General features: G+C 40.6%; 2 protein-coding genes across 2 annotated transcripts in view; both read left to right on the top strand.

The window, feature by feature from the left end:
• LOC106564110 (uncharacterized) overlaps positions 1-11,354 on the top strand; it is a 28,717-nt gene extending 17,363 nt beyond the window's left edge. The window contains exons 37-66 of the mRNA XM_045692047.1: positions 1,607-1,783; positions 1,925-1,956; positions 2,102-2,199; positions 2,303-2,331; positions 2,494-2,515; positions 2,635-2,662; positions 2,953-3,037; positions 3,328-3,474; positions 3,702-3,913; positions 4,095-4,195; positions 4,407-4,525; positions 4,622-4,798; positions 4,905-4,936; positions 5,050-5,147; positions 5,256-5,278; positions 5,526-5,547; positions 5,661-5,688; positions 5,797-5,881; positions 6,015-6,161; positions 6,263-6,474; positions 7,491-7,591; positions 7,683-7,801; positions 9,472-9,648; positions 9,790-9,821; positions 9,967-10,064; positions 10,169-10,197; positions 10,360-10,381; positions 10,502-10,529; positions 10,820-10,904; positions 11,196-11,354. Coding sequence (XP_045548003.1) covers positions 1,607-1,783; positions 1,925-1,956; positions 2,102-2,199; positions 2,303-2,331; positions 2,494-2,515; positions 2,635-2,662; positions 2,953-3,037; positions 3,328-3,474; positions 3,702-3,913; positions 4,095-4,195; positions 4,407-4,525; positions 4,622-4,798; positions 4,905-4,936; positions 5,050-5,147; positions 5,256-5,278; positions 5,526-5,547; positions 5,661-5,688; positions 5,797-5,881; positions 6,015-6,161; positions 6,263-6,474; positions 7,491-7,591; positions 7,683-7,801; positions 9,472-9,648; positions 9,790-9,821; positions 9,967-10,064; positions 10,169-10,197; positions 10,360-10,381; positions 10,502-10,529; positions 10,820-10,904; positions 11,196-11,354 — 2,724 coding nt within the window. The remainder of the gene's footprint in view (positions 1-1,606; positions 1,784-1,924; positions 1,957-2,101; positions 2,200-2,302; positions 2,332-2,493; positions 2,516-2,634; positions 2,663-2,952; positions 3,038-3,327; positions 3,475-3,701; positions 3,914-4,094; positions 4,196-4,406; positions 4,526-4,621; positions 4,799-4,904; positions 4,937-5,049; positions 5,148-5,255; positions 5,279-5,525; positions 5,548-5,660; positions 5,689-5,796; positions 5,882-6,014; positions 6,162-6,262; positions 6,475-7,490; positions 7,592-7,682; positions 7,802-9,471; positions 9,649-9,789; positions 9,822-9,966; positions 10,065-10,168; positions 10,198-10,359; positions 10,382-10,501; positions 10,530-10,819; positions 10,905-11,195) is intronic.
• A 211-nt stretch (positions 11,355-11,565) lies between these two features.
• LOC106597798 (uncharacterized) overlaps positions 11,566-18,406 on the top strand; it is a 62,420-nt gene continuing 55,579 nt past the window's right edge. Inside the window, exons 1-20 of the mRNA XM_045690628.1 lie at positions 11,566-11,783; positions 11,965-12,065; positions 12,277-12,395; positions 12,492-12,668; positions 12,775-12,806; positions 12,920-13,017; positions 13,126-13,148; positions 13,395-13,416; positions 13,530-13,557; positions 13,666-13,750; positions 13,885-14,031; positions 14,133-14,344; positions 15,361-15,461; positions 15,553-15,671; positions 17,341-17,517; positions 17,660-17,691; positions 17,837-17,934; positions 18,038-18,066; positions 18,229-18,250; positions 18,370-18,397. Coding sequence (XP_045546584.1) covers positions 11,996-12,065; positions 12,277-12,395; positions 12,492-12,668; positions 12,775-12,806; positions 12,920-13,017; positions 13,126-13,148; positions 13,395-13,416; positions 13,530-13,557; positions 13,666-13,750; positions 13,885-14,031; positions 14,133-14,344; positions 15,361-15,461; positions 15,553-15,671; positions 17,341-17,517; positions 17,660-17,691; positions 17,837-17,934; positions 18,038-18,066; positions 18,229-18,250; positions 18,370-18,397 — 1,619 coding nt within the window. The 5' untranslated portion in view covers positions 11,566-11,783; positions 11,965-11,995. The remainder of the gene's footprint in view (positions 11,784-11,964; positions 12,066-12,276; positions 12,396-12,491; positions 12,669-12,774; positions 12,807-12,919; positions 13,018-13,125; positions 13,149-13,394; positions 13,417-13,529; positions 13,558-13,665; positions 13,751-13,884; positions 14,032-14,132; positions 14,345-15,360; positions 15,462-15,552; positions 15,672-17,340; positions 17,518-17,659; positions 17,692-17,836; positions 17,935-18,037; positions 18,067-18,228; positions 18,251-18,369; positions 18,398-18,406) is intronic.

Raw genomic sequence — 18,406 nt, forward strand, 5'->3', positions numbered from 1 at the left:
CTGGGCCAGTGGGACGTTTGCGTCCCACCCTAGTCAACAGCCATTGGAATCGCGTCGCGCGAAATACAAATTCCTCATAAATGCTATAACTTCAATTTCTCAAACATATGACTATTTTACACCATTTTATACATACACCTCTCCTGAATCGAACCACGTTGTCCGATTTCAAAAAGGCTTTACAGCAAAAGCAAAACATTAGATTATGTTAGGAGAGTACCCTGCCAAAAATAATCACACTGCCATTTTCAAAGCAACTAGCATGCATCACAAATACCCAAAACACAGCTAAATGCAGCACTAACCTTTGACAATCTTCATCAGATGACACTCCTAGGACATCATGTTACACAATACATGCATTTTTTGTTCGATAAAGTTCATATTTATACATAAAAACAGCATTTTACATCGCCGCGTGACGTTCAGAAAATATTTTCCCTCAAATGCTTCCGGTGAAACAGCGCTACAATTTACAAAATTACTATTCGAAAACATTGTTAAAATGTAATATTGTCATTCAAAGAATTATAGATTAACATCTCGTGAATGCGACCGCATTGCCAGATTTAAAAATAACTTTACTGGGAAATCACACTTTGCAATAAACGAGGTGCAATGCTCAGAAAAATAGGCTAGGAGCTACAGGTTAGCGCCATCTTGGAACCATCTAAAATCAAATATACTATTGTAAATATTCCCTTACCTTTGATTATCTTCATCATAAGGCACTTCCAGGAATCCCAGGTCCACAACAAATGTAGTTTTGTTCGAAAAAGTTAATAATTTATGTCCCAATAGCTCCTTCTTGTTAGCGCGTTCCTAAGACTACTCATAATGTACGAGGCGCACCGGACTTGTCATCACAAATGTGCAAAAAATATATATTTACATTCATTCAAACATGTCAAACGTTGTATAACATAAATCTTTAGGGCCTTTTTCAATCAGAGCTTCAATAATATTCAAGGCGGACGATTGCATTGTCTTACTAAACGTTTCGGAACGAGAGGGTACCCACGGGCGCCCGCGTCATAGTAGTAATGGCCCTCCCCCTATGACCAACTTTCCAGGCCTCTCGTTCGGTCAGTTTTTACCGGAGAAGACTCAAACCCCTTTGTAAAGACTGTTGACATCTAGTGGAAGCCTTAGGAAGTGCTAAATGAATCCTAACTCACGGTGTGTTTCATAGGCAAAGTGTTGAAGGTGATTCCACAAATCAGATTTCCACTTCCTGCATGGAATCTTCTCAGGTTTTGGCCTGCCATATGAGTTCTGTTATACTCACAGACACCCTTCAAACAGTTTTAGAAACTTTAGAGTGTTTTCTATCCAAATCGACTAATTATATGCATATTCTAGTTACTGGGCAGGAGTAGTAACCAGATTCAATCGGGTATGTTTTTTATCCGGCCGTGCAAATACTGCCCCCTAGCCCCAACAGGTTTTAATGACACAATAAATGGGTTGTAAAGCATTCTAGTTAAGTCTGTACATCAGTAATGTTTTCGCACATCAGTTCACCCAGGTTAATATGTCCATTTTTGATGTTGGAGGAGGCGTTTTGAACATTACAATCTCTCTCTTTCCACCTGTCTCCTTCCAGTTGTCAGCCCTGGAGGTTCTCTCTCCAAAGCAGACTGCAGAGCTGGTGGTGTTGCCTCTTCCTGGTCTTCCAGGGAAAGATGTCATCATCAACACAGTGTTTGACTACCTGTCTAAGTCACCAAGGGAGAGGAAACTCCCTGAGTTCTTGTACCACCTCTCCAGGCTGTCTGTGGTGGTAATGATCCCAAAGATTATTAGTAAACAAACTTGTAATGCTGTCTTTGAGATAACTGAAAAAAACACTGCAGTCTTGCGTCAATATGGTGATGTTAACTTCGATCCTTAACTTCTATGTTAACTTCTATCCTCTCCCCAGACTCCAGTCGGCTGCCCAGTTTACCAGACCATGTAAGTCAAACTTTAGACAATAGGTTGATTAGGCGATCCATGATATGCGGATCAAGTGATTACATACATTTTCTCTATATTCATGTAAAAAGATTAAATAGACAAATCTTTTAAATTACATTGTCTTTGTATTGGCTTTTCACAGTTTTGTGAGGCTGTACCAAGCCATGTCAGCATTGCCTCAAGAGATGGAGCCAATCATCTGGGCCAGTGTTTATGACCTCACAGAATCTGCACCAATGGGTGAGTCAGGTGCACTGTCTTTTTCTCGAATCAGATTCCAGATATAATTTGTTTTATTTTTTACTCAATTTAATCTCTATGTATTTTGTTTTCATGTGAACAGATTGTGCTCTGGTACCAGTTAACCAACAGGTAAGTCAGTTCATGTCTCATTAAAATGTTTCAAGATTGTGAAAGAACATTGTTCTTTATGCTTCTTATATTACCCTGAACTTACAATAGGGGGAATGGACAACCGTGTGACTAGTCTAAGAGACTTTCCTTAATGATTATTTTGTGTCTCTTGTTTTCCAGTGTCCAGTGTCATCGCACAATGGTAAATTAAGTTTAGTAAACAACACCTTGATACTGTACCCTACCCTAATCTTTATCCTAGAACTGCACATTTAATCCAATATCAAACGCCCTGTTTTCTTTTTTTTTAATCTCTCTCAGCAACAAGAATCTGTGCCAGTGTTGACAGGTACAGTAAGACGTTATTCAGACTAGACTAGGGTTGCAAAATTCTTGTAACTGTCCCAAAATTCATATATATAAAAAAAAAATTCCTGGTTGGAGGATTTCAAGAATAAGGAGGAAATAATCAAGTTATCTGGAATCTTCCAACCTGTTTTTCTGAAAAACTGGGCATTTTGGGAAACTCCCCTGAAGTTTGCAAACCTGGTCCATCCAAGTGATTGAAACACACTGATCCTGATTGTGAGAGTTGGTTGTGAGTTTGACACTGATACTTCTGTCTTACCTGTGTTATAGTTCATCTCTACAACAGCTCTTGGACTCTGGGATCTCAACGGGACGTCTATGTGACTTCAGCATCAAACAATACGCCTGCTCACAGGTATGGGTTTAAATGTCTTCAGACAATCATGTTTGTACTTATAGATTACTGGCTTTGTGCTTATAGCCTACGGCTTTCTGTATTTACGAGTCACAGAAAAAACTCAACTTAACATTTTGATTAATTAGAATCATTCACTGGTGGTTAATGTTAAGTCCATGTTCTACCTCTTCAATAAAGCAAAAAACATAGGGAAGGAGTGGGACTGCAACTGCCTCACTGCTTAAAGATGGACCAAAAATGTGCAACTGAAGTAGTAATAGTCGCTAAAATACTTGTCTCTCCTTCAGCTGAAAGACCTCACAGCTGAGAACCTGGTCACACTGCTGAAATGTAAACTATCAGAGAACAACACATACTCCAAAGAGACCTGGAAGCTGTTCTTCACTAAAGCTTCTGCAGTTCTGGATCAGGCTCTTGTACTTCTCTCCAACCAGGTACGTCTGATTCTGAAAACATTGTGGTTGTCCTTACCAATGTCGACGTAACCAATTTCTCAGCCCTAGAGTTTTCGAATAGAGCATAAAAATGTAACAACTTTGTTCAAGGCCAGGAATAGTTTAGGGTTGGCCTAGTTTGAGGTTAAAGTTCAAGTAAGTATGTGGTGTATTGGGTCAGGGTTTGCCAAAGCATGAAGTGACCAACCACATCTCTTCCTCCCCAGTCTGAGCCTGTGATTGGCCCAGCACTATCCCAGGTGCTGGATGTGATTGGAGAGATCAGGGTCAACAGACTGACTGAGGATCAGCTGAGAGACAGTGTTGTCATCAGGAAGTTGTTCTCTGGGCATCTGAGACCGTTTCTGCCGTCTGCGTCAGAAGGGTTTCTGCACTGCCTCAGCACCAAGAACCTCAGCTGTGACTCTTACCAAGCTGTGTAAGTGGTTACTATTTGGGTTTATGACCTTAGTGTGTCAGGTCCTCACAAAGTTAGGTATTAGGTCCTCATAATGGAGGTATTAGGTCCTCATAATGGAGGTATTAGGTCCTCATAATGTTATGTCCCCTAAATGTTAGGTCCTTATAACTCATACTAATTACTCACGTATCACTTTCAGGGTGAAGGAGTTTGGAGCCCAGTTTGATCACATGACCCTAGAGCAGCAGCAGCTGGTTCTGAAGAAGCTGGTCATCCCCTTCCTGTCTCGACCCACAACAGGTAATCATCAGCTGATTGGATGTTTGTTTTTTTGAATAGTTCGTTTTAAAGTATATCACAATGTTTTTTCATTTATTTTTATTTTTATAGTTGGTGATGACATGTAATAACATTATACAATGTAGAACTGCAAATCTGTATAGGTTTAGACCAATCGCATGTTTGTGTTTTGATGGTTATGTCTGTATGTTAATAACCCTCTTCCCTCCAGACTCTGGCTGTGTGTACAACTCTAACAGCAGTGTGGACTGGCTGCAGAAGAACTTGGGGCCATTCTCAGTTCTTGTGTCCCTCAGGGACCTGCTAGAATTCAACACAGACTTCTCTCCTGTACGTCTCATTTTTCTGCCGACTACGCCACAATGATTATACGTAAATACTTGTCCTCATCAAGTATTGATAACCTTCTTGTCTCCTCTCTTCCAGTTGTCAGTCCTGGAGGTTCTCTCTCCAAAGCAGACAGCAGAGCTGGTGGTGTTGCCTCTTCCTGGTCTTCCAGGGAAAGCTGTCATCATCAACACAGTGTTTGACTACCTGTCTAAGTCACCAAAGGAGAGGAAACTCCCTGAGTTCCTGTACTACCTCGTCAGGCTCTCTGAAGAGGTAACACTTTGTGCATTAGTAAACAAAAGTTCTAACTTGTACCTCAACTGATATTGATGCTTTATCTTGTTGTTATATTGATGAAGCCCTTTGATGTCCTTTTCAGATGATGCTACCATGCGATAGCTTTAAGACCATGTAAGTGGATTCAACAGAAGTCTAACAATGAAGAGATAATTTATCTTCATGATCTTGTAAAACCACAAATCACTACTACACTTTGACATATCTGTTGTCTGTGTCTGTCTCAGCTTTGAGCGTCTGTACCAGGCCTTACCGTCTGTACCTCCAGAGATGGAACCAGTCATTCAGGCCATTATAGACAACCTGATGCAGACCGCTCCAGCAGGTCAGTCGTCCTTCATTAACCACGTTGACTATTTTAACATGAATAAGATTATTAAAACAATATATCAACTGACTATTTTTCAATGGGGTTTCTAATTTTTGTTGACAGATTGCTTGCCGATGAATATGAAGGTGAGAATGTATCTCTTTTTTATAATTATATCTTTCATTGACTACTGCAATGAAGTAATGTAACTACTGTAATTGACTATTGTAATGAAGTAATGTAACTACACTAATTGACGACTGTAGTGAAGTAATGTAACTACTGTAATTGACTACTGTAATGAAGTAATGTACCTACTGTAATTGACTACTGTAATGAAATGGCCTATTATTATTGATACCTTTGTAATATAAAATCTTCTGTCTTTTTCAGTGTCCAATAACACCAGCGAACGGTAAGTGTTTTCTCTGACAGCAACAACAGATTTGATACCTACTGTACCGTAAATATTGCTGCATGAGTCTAAAACTAAACATGTATTTCTCTTTTTCTCCTGGTCATCTGCAGTTAGCAGAGTCTGTGAAGGAAATGCCAGGTAACAAGTTTATCACCTGTATCTAAGATCTACCTGGTCTTAATCCATTTAGTAGCCTCTTATGGTTATCAGTGATATGACCGTTTGTTCTATTTGATACTTCTACAGTGATTCACTACAAAGTTATTTGGCGACATCAAATACAGCGAACGTGCCCTGTAACTTTTCCCTGGAGGAGTATGCCTGTGCATCGGTGAGATTTTTCCACTATGGCCGTGATTCTAGTGTATGAGAGACAAAGAGATACTGTAGAGATACCAAGGTAGAGAAATCCTCTACATGTATTCATTCATTGACTCCATATCATCTGCTCTTCTCTCTCAAAGCTGACAAACTTCACTGCAGAACACCTGGTGTCTCTTCTGAAATGTAAACTGCCTGGCAACTCCTCTCACTCTAAAGAGACCTGGAAGGTTCTCCTCACCAAACTGACCTCTGTCTTAGACCAAGCTCTGGACATGTTCTCCAATATGGTGAGAATATAAATCAACCTTCCTTAACTCTGGTGATCAAGGTCAAGGTTGCAGTGTGTTGTTCTTTTTCTGAATGACCAATCACATCTCTTCCTCCCCAGTCCAAACCTGTGATTGGCCCTGCAGTATCCCAGGCACTGGATGTGATTGGAGAGATCCGGGTCAACAGGCTGACTGACGATCAGTTGAGAGACAGTGATGTCATCAGGAAGTGGTTCTCTGGGCGTCTGAGACTGTTCCTGCCGTCTGCATCAGGAGGGTTTCTGCACTGCCTCAGCACCAAGAACCTCAGCTGTGACACGTATCAACAGATGTATGTTTTATAACCGCCTCGTAACACTAGGTCCTCATAATTTAGGTCCTCATGAACTATACATCATTTGACAGTGGTATATGTTTACAAGTTACATGTTAGTCATTTAGCAGACGCTCTTATCCAGAGCGACTTACAGTAGTGAATGCATACATTAGATACATTTCATGCATTATTTTTTTGTTGTACTGGCCCCCGTGGGGAATCGAACCCACAACCCTGGCGTTGTACACACCATGCTGGCGTTGCAAACACCATGCTCAAAGAATATTTGATATACCATGTCGTCTTGAAAATACCCCTCGAGAGGGGACTCTGTTTGTCCCAGCAATTAGTAGCGGATATTGGTGAGTTCAGCTGACTGAGAGGAATCCAATACAATTTCCTGGATATTTCGAGGTCAAACACAAGGGGAGCAATCATGGGTTGGGGTCAGGGGTTAACCCACCGTTAAGGACGTCGCACCCAGAAGGTTAAGCCACTAGAAATGATGCGTTTTCTCAATGATATTTACTGCCCTAACACATCATTCGTTTTCATCAAGCTTTTTCATTCTCTATTTAAGAACATCTAGGGGTATCTGAAACACATGTCAAATAAGTATTTGTTGAAACATTAGAAGTGTACCTTATTGCCATTACCTCAATGAAAGCACTAAATAATACATATGATATGTCAAATTGAGTAATGCCAAATTTCAGTCAGAAGGAAGTGTGGTTTAAAGTGTTGGAAATGCAGCAGAAAGTTATTGGAAAGGTCAGGAAAACATCAGGAAAGATCTTTAGGCATTAAATGTGCATGAACTTCTGTGTAGAAGAAAAGGTCATTATTGCTTTCAATTCATTATCTCCTGTCATTCTGAGCAGATTCTGTCGCAGTCGTCCTCTCCCCTTCTATCGAGTCCGGGTCAAACTGTTCAAACGCTAGAGCGACATTTCTAGGAAGATGCTCCCGGTAGAGGTCCCGCGCGGTCCTCGTAGCTAGAGGCTTAATGATTTATATTTCCTTTCTCACAGACTGAGGGAGTTCAGCAATCAAATCGACCAAATGGACCAGAAGAGACAAGAGCTGGTGGTCAAATACTTCATCCAGCCCTTCCTGACCAAAAACTCCTCAGGTATGGAAGATGGCAACTAGAGTAAAAGCAGCAAACTGTTCCTCAAATTCATTTAGTCTTTGACCTTAACCCATTGGTCTCCTCCCTCCAGACTCTGGCTGTGTGTCCAACTCTAACAGCAGTGTGGACTGGCTGCAGAAGAACTTGGGGCGGTTTTCAGTCCTGCTGTCCCTTAGCGACCTGTTGAAACTCAACACAGACTTCTCTCCGGTACGTCTCACTTTCTGCCGACTACGCCACTTTGTTTATACATACATATATTTTATTAACCTGTCTGGGCCAGTGGGACGTTTGCGTCCCACCCTAGTCAACAGCCATTGGAATCGCGTCGCGCGAAATACAAATTCCTCATAAATGCTAAAACTTCAATTTCTCAAACATATGACTATTTTACACCATTTTATACATACACCTCTCCTGAATCGAACCACGTTGTCCGATTTCAAAAAGGCTTTACAGCAAAAGCAAAACATTAGATTATGTTAGGAGAGTACCCTGCCAAAAATAATCACACTGCCATTTTCAAAGCAACTAGCATGCATCACAAATACCCAAAACATAGCTAAATGCAGCACTAACCTTTGACAATCTTCATCAGATGACACTCCTAGGACATCATGTTACACAATACATGCATTTTTTGTTCGATAAAGTTCATATTTATACATAAAAACAGCATTTTACATCGGCGCGTGACGTTCAGAAAATATTTTCCCTCAAATGCTTCCGGTGAATCAGCGCTACAATTTACAAAATTACTATTCGAAAACATTGTTAAAATGTAATATTGTCAATCAAAGAATTATAGATTAACATCTCGTGAATGCGACCGCATTGCCAGATTTAAAAATAACTTTACTGGGAAATCACACTTTGCAATAAACGAGGTGCTATGCTCAGAAAAATAGGCTAGGAGATACAGGTTAGCGCCATCTTGGAACCATCTAAAATCAAATATACTATTGTAAATATTCCCTTACCTTTGATTATCTTCATCATAAGGCACTTCCAGGAATCCCAGGTCCACAACAAATGTAGTTTTGTTCGAAAAAGTTAATAATTTATGTCCCAATAGCTCCTTCTTGTTAGCGCGTTCCGAAGACTACTCATAATGTACGAGGCGCGCCGGACTTGTCATCACGAATGTGCAAAAAAATAATATTTACATTCGTTCAAACATGTCAAACGTTGTATAACATAAATCTTTAGGGCCTTTTTCAATCAGAGCTTCAATAATATTCAAGGCGGACGATTGCATTGTCTTACTAAACGTTTCGGAACGAGAGGGTACCCACTGGCGCCCGCGTCATAGTAGTAATGGCCCTCCCCCTATGACCAACTTTCCAGGCCTCTCGTTCGGTCAGTTTTTACCGGAGAAGACTCAAACCACTTTGTAAAGACTGTTGACATCTAGTGGAAGCCTTAGGAAGTGCTAAATGAATCCTAACTCATGGTGTGTTTCATAGGCAAAGTGTTGAAGGTGATTCCACAAATCAGATTTCCACTTCCTGCATGGAATCTTCTCAGGTTTTGGCCTGCCATATGAGTTCTGTTATACTCACAGACACCATTCAAACAGTTTTAGAAACTTTAGAGTGTTTTCTATCCAAATCGACTAATTATATGCATATTCTAGTTACTGGGCAGGAGTAGTAACCAGATTCAATCGGGTATGTTTTTTATCCGGCCGTGCAAATACTGCCCCCTAGCCCCAACAGGTTTTAATGACACAATAAATGGGTTGTAAAGCATTCTAGTTAAGTCTGTACATCAGTAATGTTTTCGCACATCAGTTCACCCAGGTTAATATGTCCATTTTTGATGTTGGAGGAGGCGTTTTGAACATTACAATCTCTCTCTTTCCACCTGTCTCCTTCCAGTTGTCAGCCCTGGAGGTTCTCTCTCCAAAGCAGACTGCAGAGCTGGTGGTGTTGCCTCTTCCTGGTCTTCCAGGGAAAGATGTCATCATCAACACAGTGTTTGACTACCTGTCTAAGTCACCAAGGGAGAGGAAACTCCCTGAGTTCTTGTACCACCTCTCCAGGCTGTCTGTGGTGGTAATGATCCCAAAGATTATTAGTAAACAAACTTGTAATGCTGTCTTTGAGATAACTGAAAAAAACACTGCAGTCTTGCCTCAATATGGTGATGTTAACTTCGATCCTTAACTTCTATGTTAACTTCTATCCTCTCCCCAGACTCCAGTCGGCTGCCCAGTTTACCAGACCATGTAAGTCAAACTTTAGACAATAGGTTGATTAGGCGATCCATGATATGCGGATCAAGTGATTACATACATTTTCTCTATATTCATGTAAAAAGATTAAATAGACAAATCTTTTAAATTACATTGTCTTTGTATTGGCTTTTCACAGTTTTGTGAGGCTGTACCAAGCCATGTCAGCATTGCCTCAAGAGATGGAGCCAATCATCTGGGCCAGTGTTTATGACCTCACAGAATCTGCACCAATGGGTGAGTCAGGTGCACTGTCTTTTTCTCGAATCAGATTCCAGATATAATTTGTTTTATTTTTTTACTCAATTTAATCTCTATGTATTTTGTTTTCATGTGAACAGATTGTGCTCTGGTACCAGTTAACCAACAGGTAAGTCAGTTCATGTCTCATTAAAATGTTTCAAGATTGTGAAAGAACATTGTTCTTTATGCTTCTTATATTACCCTGAACTTACAATAGGGGGAATGGACAACCGTGTGACTAGTCTAAGAGACTTTCCTTAATGATTATTTTGTGTCTCTTGTTTTCCAGTGTCCAGTGTCATCGCACAATGGTAAATTAAGTTTAGTAAACAACACCTTGATACTGTACCCTACCCTAATCTTTATCCTAGAACTGCACATTTAATCGAATATCAAACGCCCTGTTTTCTTTTTTTTTTTATCTCTCTCAGCAACAAGAATCTGTGCCAGTGTTGACAGGTACAGTAAGACGTTATTCAGACTAGACTAGGGTTGCAAAATTCTTGTAACTGTCCCAAAATTCATATATATATAATTTTTTTTCCTGGTTGGAGGATTTCAAGAATAAGGAGGAAATAGTCAAGTTATCTGGAATCTTCCAACCTGTTTTTCTGAAAAACTGGGCATTTTGGGAAACTCCCCTGAAGTTTGCAAACCTGGTCCATCCAAGTGATTGAAACACACTGATCCTGATTGTGAGAGTTGGTTGTGAGTTTGACACTGATACTTCTGTCTTACCTGTGTTATAGTTCATCTCTACAACAGCTCTTGGACTCTGGGATCTCAACGGGACGTCTATGTGACTTCAGCATCAAACAATACGCCTGCTCACAGGTATGGGTTTAAATGTCTTCAGACAATCATGTTTGTACTTATAGATTACTGGCTTTGTGCTTATAGCCTACGGCTTTCTGTCTTTACGAGTCACAGAAAAAAACTCAACTTAACATTTTGATTAATTAGAATCATTCACTGGTGGTTAATGTTAAGTCCATGTTCTACCTCTTCAATAAAGCAAAAAACATAGGGAAGGAGTGGGACTGCAACTGCCTCACTGCTTAAAGATGTACCAAAAATGTGCAACTGAAGTAGTAATAGTTGCTAAAATACTTGTCTCTCCTTCAGCTGAAAGACCTCACAGCTGAGAACCTGGTCACACTGCTGAAATGTAAACTATCAGAGAACAACACATACTCCAAAGAGACCTGGAAGCTGTTCTTCACTAAAGCTTCTGCAGTTCTGGATCAGGCTCTTGTACTTCTCTCTCCAACCAGGTACGTCTGATTCTGAAAACATTGTGGTTGTCCTTACCAATGTCGACGTAACCAATTTCTCAGCCCTAGAGTTTTCGAATAGAGCATAAAAATGTAACAACTTTGTTCAAGGCCAGGAATAGTTTAGGGTTGGCCTAGTTTGAGGTTAAAGTTCAAGTAAGTATGTGGTGTATTGGGTCAGGGTTTGCCAAAGCATGAAGTGACCAACCACATCTCTTCCTCCCCAGTCTGAGCCTGTGATTGGCCCAGCACTATCCCAGGTGCTGGATGTGATTGGAGAGATCAGGGTCAACAGACTGACTGAGGATCAGCTGAGAGATAGTGTTGTCATCAGGAAGTTGTTCTCTGGGCGTCTGAGACCGTTTCTGCCGTCTGCATCAGAAGGTTTTCTGCACTGCCTCAGCACCAAGAACCTCAGCTGTGACTCTTACCAAGCTGTGTAAGTGGTTACTATTTGGGTTTATGACCTTAGTGTGTCAGGTCCTCACAAAGTTAGGTATTAGGTCCTCATAATGGAGGTATTAGGTCCTCATAATGGAGGTATTAGGTCCTCATAATGTTATGTCCCCTAAATGTTAGGTCCTTATAACTCATACACATTACTCACGTATCACTTTCAGGGTGAAGGAGTTTGGAGCCCAGTTTGATCACATGACCCTAGAGCAGCAGCAGCTGGTTCTGAAGAAGCTGGTCATCCCCTTCCTGTCTCGACCCACAACAGGTAATCATCAGCTGATTGGATGTTTGTTTTTTTGAATAGTTCATTTTAAAGTATATCACAATGTTTTTTCATTTATTTTTATTTTTATAGTTGGTGATGACATGTAATAACATTATACAATGTAGAACTGCAAATCTGTATAGGTTTAGACCAATCGCATGTTTGTGTTTTGATGGTTATGTCTGTATGTTAATAACCCTCTTCCCTCCAGACTCTGGCTGTGTGTACAACTCTAACAGCAGTGTGGACTGGCTGCAGAAGAACTTGGGGCCATTCTCAGTTCTTGTGTCCCTCAGGGACCTGCTAGAATTCAACACAGACTTCTCTCCTGTACGTCTCATTTTTCTGCCGACTACGCCACAATGATTATACGTAAATACTTGTCCTCATCAAGTATTGATAACCTTCTTGTCTCCTCTCTTCCAGTTGTCAGTCCTGGAGGTTCTCTCTCCAAAGCAGACAGCAGAGCTGGTGGTGTTGCCTCTTCCTGGTCTTCCAGGGAAAGCTGTCATCATCAACACAGTGTTTGACTACCTGTCTATGTCACCAAAGGAGAGGAAACTCCCTGAGTTCCTGTACTACCTCGTCAGGCTCTCTGAAGAGGTAACACTTTGTGCATTAGTAAACAAAAGTTCTAACTTGTACCTCAACTGATATTGATGCTTTATCTTGTTGTTATATTGATGAAGCCCTTTGATGTCCTTTTCAGATGATGCTACCATGCGATAGCTTTAAGACCATGTAAGTGGATTCAACAGAAGTCTAACAATGAAGAGATAATTTATCTTCATGATCTTGTAAAACCACAAATCACTACTACACTTTGACATATCTGTTGTCTGTGTCTGTCTCAGCTTTGAGCGTCTGTACCAGGCCTTACCGTCTGTACCTCCAGAGATGGAACCAGTCATTCAGGCCATTATAGACAACCTGATGCAGACCGCTCCAGCAGGTCAGTCGTCCTTCATTAACCACGTTGACTATTTTAACATGAATAAGATTATTAAAACAATATATCAACTGACTATTTTTCAATGGGGTTTCTAATTTTTGTTGACAGATTGCTTGCCGATGAATATGAAGGTGAGAATGTATCTCTTTTTATAATTATATCTTTCATTGACTACTGCAATGAAGTAATGTAACTACTGTAATTGACTATTGTAATGAAGTAATGTAACTACACTAATTGACGACTGTAGTGAAGTAATGTAACTACTGTAATTGACTACTGTAATGAAGTAATGTACCTACTGTAATTGACTACTGTAATGAAATGGCCTATTATTATTGATACCTTTGTAATATAAAATCTTCTGTCTTTTTCAGTGTCCAATAACACCAGCGAACGGTAAGTGTTTTCTCTGACAGCAACAACAGATTTGATACCTACTGTACCGTATATATTGCTGCATGAGTCTAAAACTAAACATGTATTTCTCTTTTTCTCCTGGTCATCTGCAGTTAGCAGAGTCTGTGAAGGAAATGCCAGGTAACAAGTTTATCACCTGTATCTAAGATCTACCTGGTCTTAATCCATTTAGTAGCCTCTTATGGTTATCAGTGATATGACCGTTTGTTCTATTTGATACTTCTACAGTGATTCACTACAAAGTTATTTGGCGACATCAAATACAGCGAACGTGCCCTGTAACTTTTCCCTGGAGGAGTATGCCTGTGCATCGGTGAGATTTTTTCCACTATGGCCGTGATTCTAGTGTATGAGAGACAAAGAGATACTGTAGAGATACCAAGGTAGAGAAATCCTCTACATGTATTCATTCATTGACTCCATATCATCTGCTCTTCTCTCTCAAAGCTGACAAACTTCACTGCAGAACACCTGGTGTCTCTTCTGAAATGTAAACTGCCTGGCAACTCCTCTCACTCTAAAGAGACCTGGAAGGTTCTCCTCACCAAACTGACCTCTGTCTTAGACCAAGCTCTGGACATGTTCTCCAATATGGTGAGAATATAAATCAACCTTCCTTAACTCTGGTGATCAAGGTCAAGGTTGCAGTGTGTTGTTCTTTTTCTGAATGACCAATCACATCTCTTCCTCCCCAGTCCAAACCTGTGATTGGCCCTGCAGTATCCCAGGCACTGGATGTGATTGGAGAGATCCGGGTCAACAGGCTGACTGACGATCAGTTGAGAGACAGTGATGTCATCAGGAAGTGGTTCTCTGGGCGTCTGAGACTGTTCCTGCCGTCTGCATCAGGAGGGTTTCTGCACTGCCTCAGCACCAAGAACCTCAGCTGTGACACGTATCAACAGATGTATGTTTTATAACCGCCTCGTAACACTAGGTCCTCATAATTTAGGTCCTCATGAACTATACATCATTTGACAGTGGTATATGTTTACAAGTTACATGTTAGTCATTTAGCAGACGCTCTTATCCAGAGCGACTTACAGTAGTGAATGCATACATTAGATACATTTCATGCATTATTTTTTTTGTTGTACTGGCCCCCCGTGGGAATCGAACCCACAACCCTGGCGTTGTACACACCATGCTGGCGTTGCAAACACCATGCTCAAAGAATATTTGATATACCATGTCGTCTTGAAAATACCCCTCGAGAGGGGACTCTGTTTGTCCCAGCAATTAGTAGCGGATATTGGTGAGTTCAGCTGACTGAGAGGAATCCAATACAATTTCCTGGATATTTCGAGGTCAAACACAAGGGGAGCAATCATGGGTTGGGGTCAGGGGTTAACCCACCGTTAAGGACGTCGCACCCAGAAGGTTAAGCCACTAGAAATGATGCGTTTTCTCAATGATATTTACTGCCCTAACACATCATTCGTTTTCATCAAGCTTTTTCATTCTCTATTTAAGAACATCTAGGGGTATCTGAAACACATGTCAAATAAGTATTTGTTGAAACATTAGAAGTGTACCTTATTGCCATTACCTCAATGAAAGCACTAAATAATACATATGATATGTCAAATTGAGTAATGCCAAATTTCAGTCAGAAGGAAGTGTGGTTTAAACTGTTGGAAATGCAGCAGAAAGTTATTGGAAAGGTCAGGAAAACATCAGGAAAGATCTTTAGGCAATAAATGTGCATGAACTTCTGTGTAGAAGAAAAGGTCATTATTGCTTTCAATTCATTATCTCCTGTCATTCTGAGCAGATTCTGTCGCAGTCGTCCTCTCCCCTTCTATCGAGTCTGGGTCAAACTGTTCAAACGCTAGAGCGACATTTCTAGGAAGATGCTCCCGGTAGAGGTCCCGCGCGGTCCTCGTAGCTAGATCTTAATGATTTATATTTCCTTTCTCACAGACTGAGGGAGTTCAGCAATCAATTTGACCAAATGGACCAGAAGAGACAAGAGCTGGTGGTCAAATACTTCATCCAGCCCTTCCTGACCAAAAACTCCTCAGGTATGGAAGATAGCAACTAGAGTAAAAGCAGCAAACTGTTCCTCAACTTCATTTAGTCTTTGACCTTAACCCATTGGTCTCCTCCCTCCAGACTCTGGCTGTGTGTCCAACTCTAACAGCAGTGTGGACTGGCTGCAGAAGAACTTGGGGCGGTTTTCAGTCCTGCTGTCCCTTAGCGACCTGTTGAAACTCAACACAGACTTCTCTCCGGTACGTCTCACTTTCTGCCGACTACGCCACTTTGTTTATACATACATATATTTTATTAACCTGTCTGGGCCAGTGGGACGTTTGCGTCCCACCCTAGTCAACAGCCATTGGAATCGCGTCGCGCGAAATACAAATTCCTCATAAATGCTATAACTTCAATTTCTCAAACATATTACTATTTTACACCATTTTATACATACACCTCTCCTGAATCGAACCACGTTGTCCGATTTCAAAAGGCTTTACAGCAAAAGCAAAACATTAGATTATGTTAGGAGAGTACCCTGCCAAAAATAATCACACTGCCATTTTCAAAGCAACTAGCATGCATCACAAATACCCAAAACACAGCTAAATGCAGCACTAACCTTTGACAATCTTCATCAGATGACACTCCTAGGACATCATGTTACACAATACATGCATTTTTTGTTCGATAAAGTTCATATTTATACATAAAAACAGCATTTTACATCGGCGCGTGACGTTCAGAAAATATTTTCCCTCAAATGCTTCCGGTGAAACAGCGCTACAATTTACAAAATTACTATTCGAAAACATTGTTAAAATGTAATATTGTCATTCAAAGAATTATAGATTAACATCTCGTGAATGCGACCGCATTGCCAGATTTAAAAATAACTTTACTGGGAAATCACACTTTGCAATAAACGAGGTGCTATGCTCAGAAAAATAGGCTAGGAGATACAGGTTAGCGCCATCTTGGAACCATCTAAAATCAAATATACTATTGTAAATATTCCCTTACCTTTGATTATCTTCATCATAAGGCACTTCCAGGAATCCCAGGTCCACAACAAATGTAGTTTTGTTCGAAAAAGTTAATAATTTATGTCCCAATAGCTCCTTCTTGTTAGCGCGTTCCGAAGACTACTCATAATGTACGAGGCGCGCCGGACTTGTCATCACGAATGTGCAAAAAATATATATTTACATTCGTTCAAACATGTCAAACGTTGTATAACATAAATCTTTAGGGCCTTTTTCAATCAGAGCTTCAATAATATTCAAGGCGGACGATTGCATTGTCTTACTAAACGTTTCGGAACGAGAGGGTACCCACGGGCGCCCGCGTCATAGTAGTAATGGCCCTCCCCCTATGACCAACTTTCCAGGCCTCTCGTTCGGTCAGTTTTTAACGGAGAAGACTCAAACCACTTTGTAAAGACTGTTGACATCTAGTGGAAGCCTTAGGAAGTGCTAAATGAATCCTAACTCACGGTGTGTTTCATAGGCAAAGTGTTGAAGGTGATTCCACAAATCAGATTTCCACTTCCTGCATGGAATCTTCTCAGGTTTTGGCCTGCCATATGAGTTCTGTTATACTCACAGACACCCTTCAAACAGTTTTAGAAACTTTAGGGTGTTTTCTATCCAAATCGACTAATTATATGCATATTCTAGTTACTGGGCAGGAGTAGTAACCAGATTCAATCGGGTATGTTTTTTATCCGGCCGTGCAAATACTGCCCCCTAGCCCCAACAGGTTTTAATGACACAATAAATGGGTTGTAAAGCATTCTAGTTAAGTCTGTACATCAGTAATGTTTTCGCACATCAGTTCACCCAGGTTAATATGTCCATTTTTGATGTTGGAGGAGGCGTTTTGAACATTACAATCTCTCTCTTTCCACCTGTCTCCTTCCAGTTGTCAGCCCTGGAGGTTCTCTCTCCAAAGCAGACTGCAGAGCTGGTGGTGTTGCCTCTTCCTGGTCTTCCAGGGAAAGATGTCATCATCAACACAGTGTTTGACTACCTGTCTAAGTCACCAAGGGAGAGGAAACTCCCTGAGTTCTTGTACCACCTCTCCAGGCTGTCTGTGGTGGTAATGATCCCAAAGATTATTAGTAAACAAACTTGTAATGCTGTCTTTGAGATAACTGAAAAAAACACTGCAGTCTTGCCTCAATATGGTGATGTTAACTTCGATCCTTAACTTCTATGTTAACTTCTATCCTCTCCCCCAGACTCCAGTCGGCTGCCCAGTTTACCAGACCATGTAAGTCAAACTTTAGACAATAGGTTGATTAGGCGATCCATGATATGCGGATCAAGTGATTACATACATTTTCTCTATATTCATGTAAAAAGATTAAATAGACAAATCTTTTAAATTACATTGTCTTTGTATTGGCTTTTCACAGTTTTGTGAGGCTGTACCAAGCCATGTCAGCATTGCCTCAAGAGATGGAGCCAATCATCTGGGCCAGTGTTTATGACCTCACAGAATCTGCACCAATGGGTGAGTCAGGTGCACTGTCTTTTTCTCGAATCAGATTCCAGATATAATTTGTTTTATTTTTTACTCAATTTAATCTCTATGTATTTTGTTTTCATGTGAACAGATTGTGCTCTGGTACCAGTTAACCAACAGGTAAGTCAGTTCATGTCTCATTAAAATGTTTCAAGATTGTGAAAGAACATTGTTCTTTATGCTTCTTATATTACCCTGAACTTACAATAGGGGGAATGGACAACCGTGTGACTAGTCTAAGAGACTTTCCTTAATGATTATTTTGTGTCTCTTGTTTTCCAGTGTCCAGTGTCATCGCACAATGGTAAATTAAGTTTAGTAAACAACACCTTGATACTGTACCCTACCCTAATCTTTATCCTAGAACTGCACATTTAATCGAATATCAAACGCCCTGTTTTCTTTTTTTTTAATCTCTCTCAGCAACAAGAATCTGTGCCAGTGTTGACAGGTACAGTAA

This window comes from Salmo salar, chromosome ssa12 (assembly GCF_905237065.1).
Source record: "Salmo salar chromosome ssa12, Ssal_v3.1, whole genome shotgun sequence".
NCBI lineage: Eukaryota > Metazoa > Chordata > Actinopteri > Salmoniformes > Salmonidae > Salmo > Salmo salar.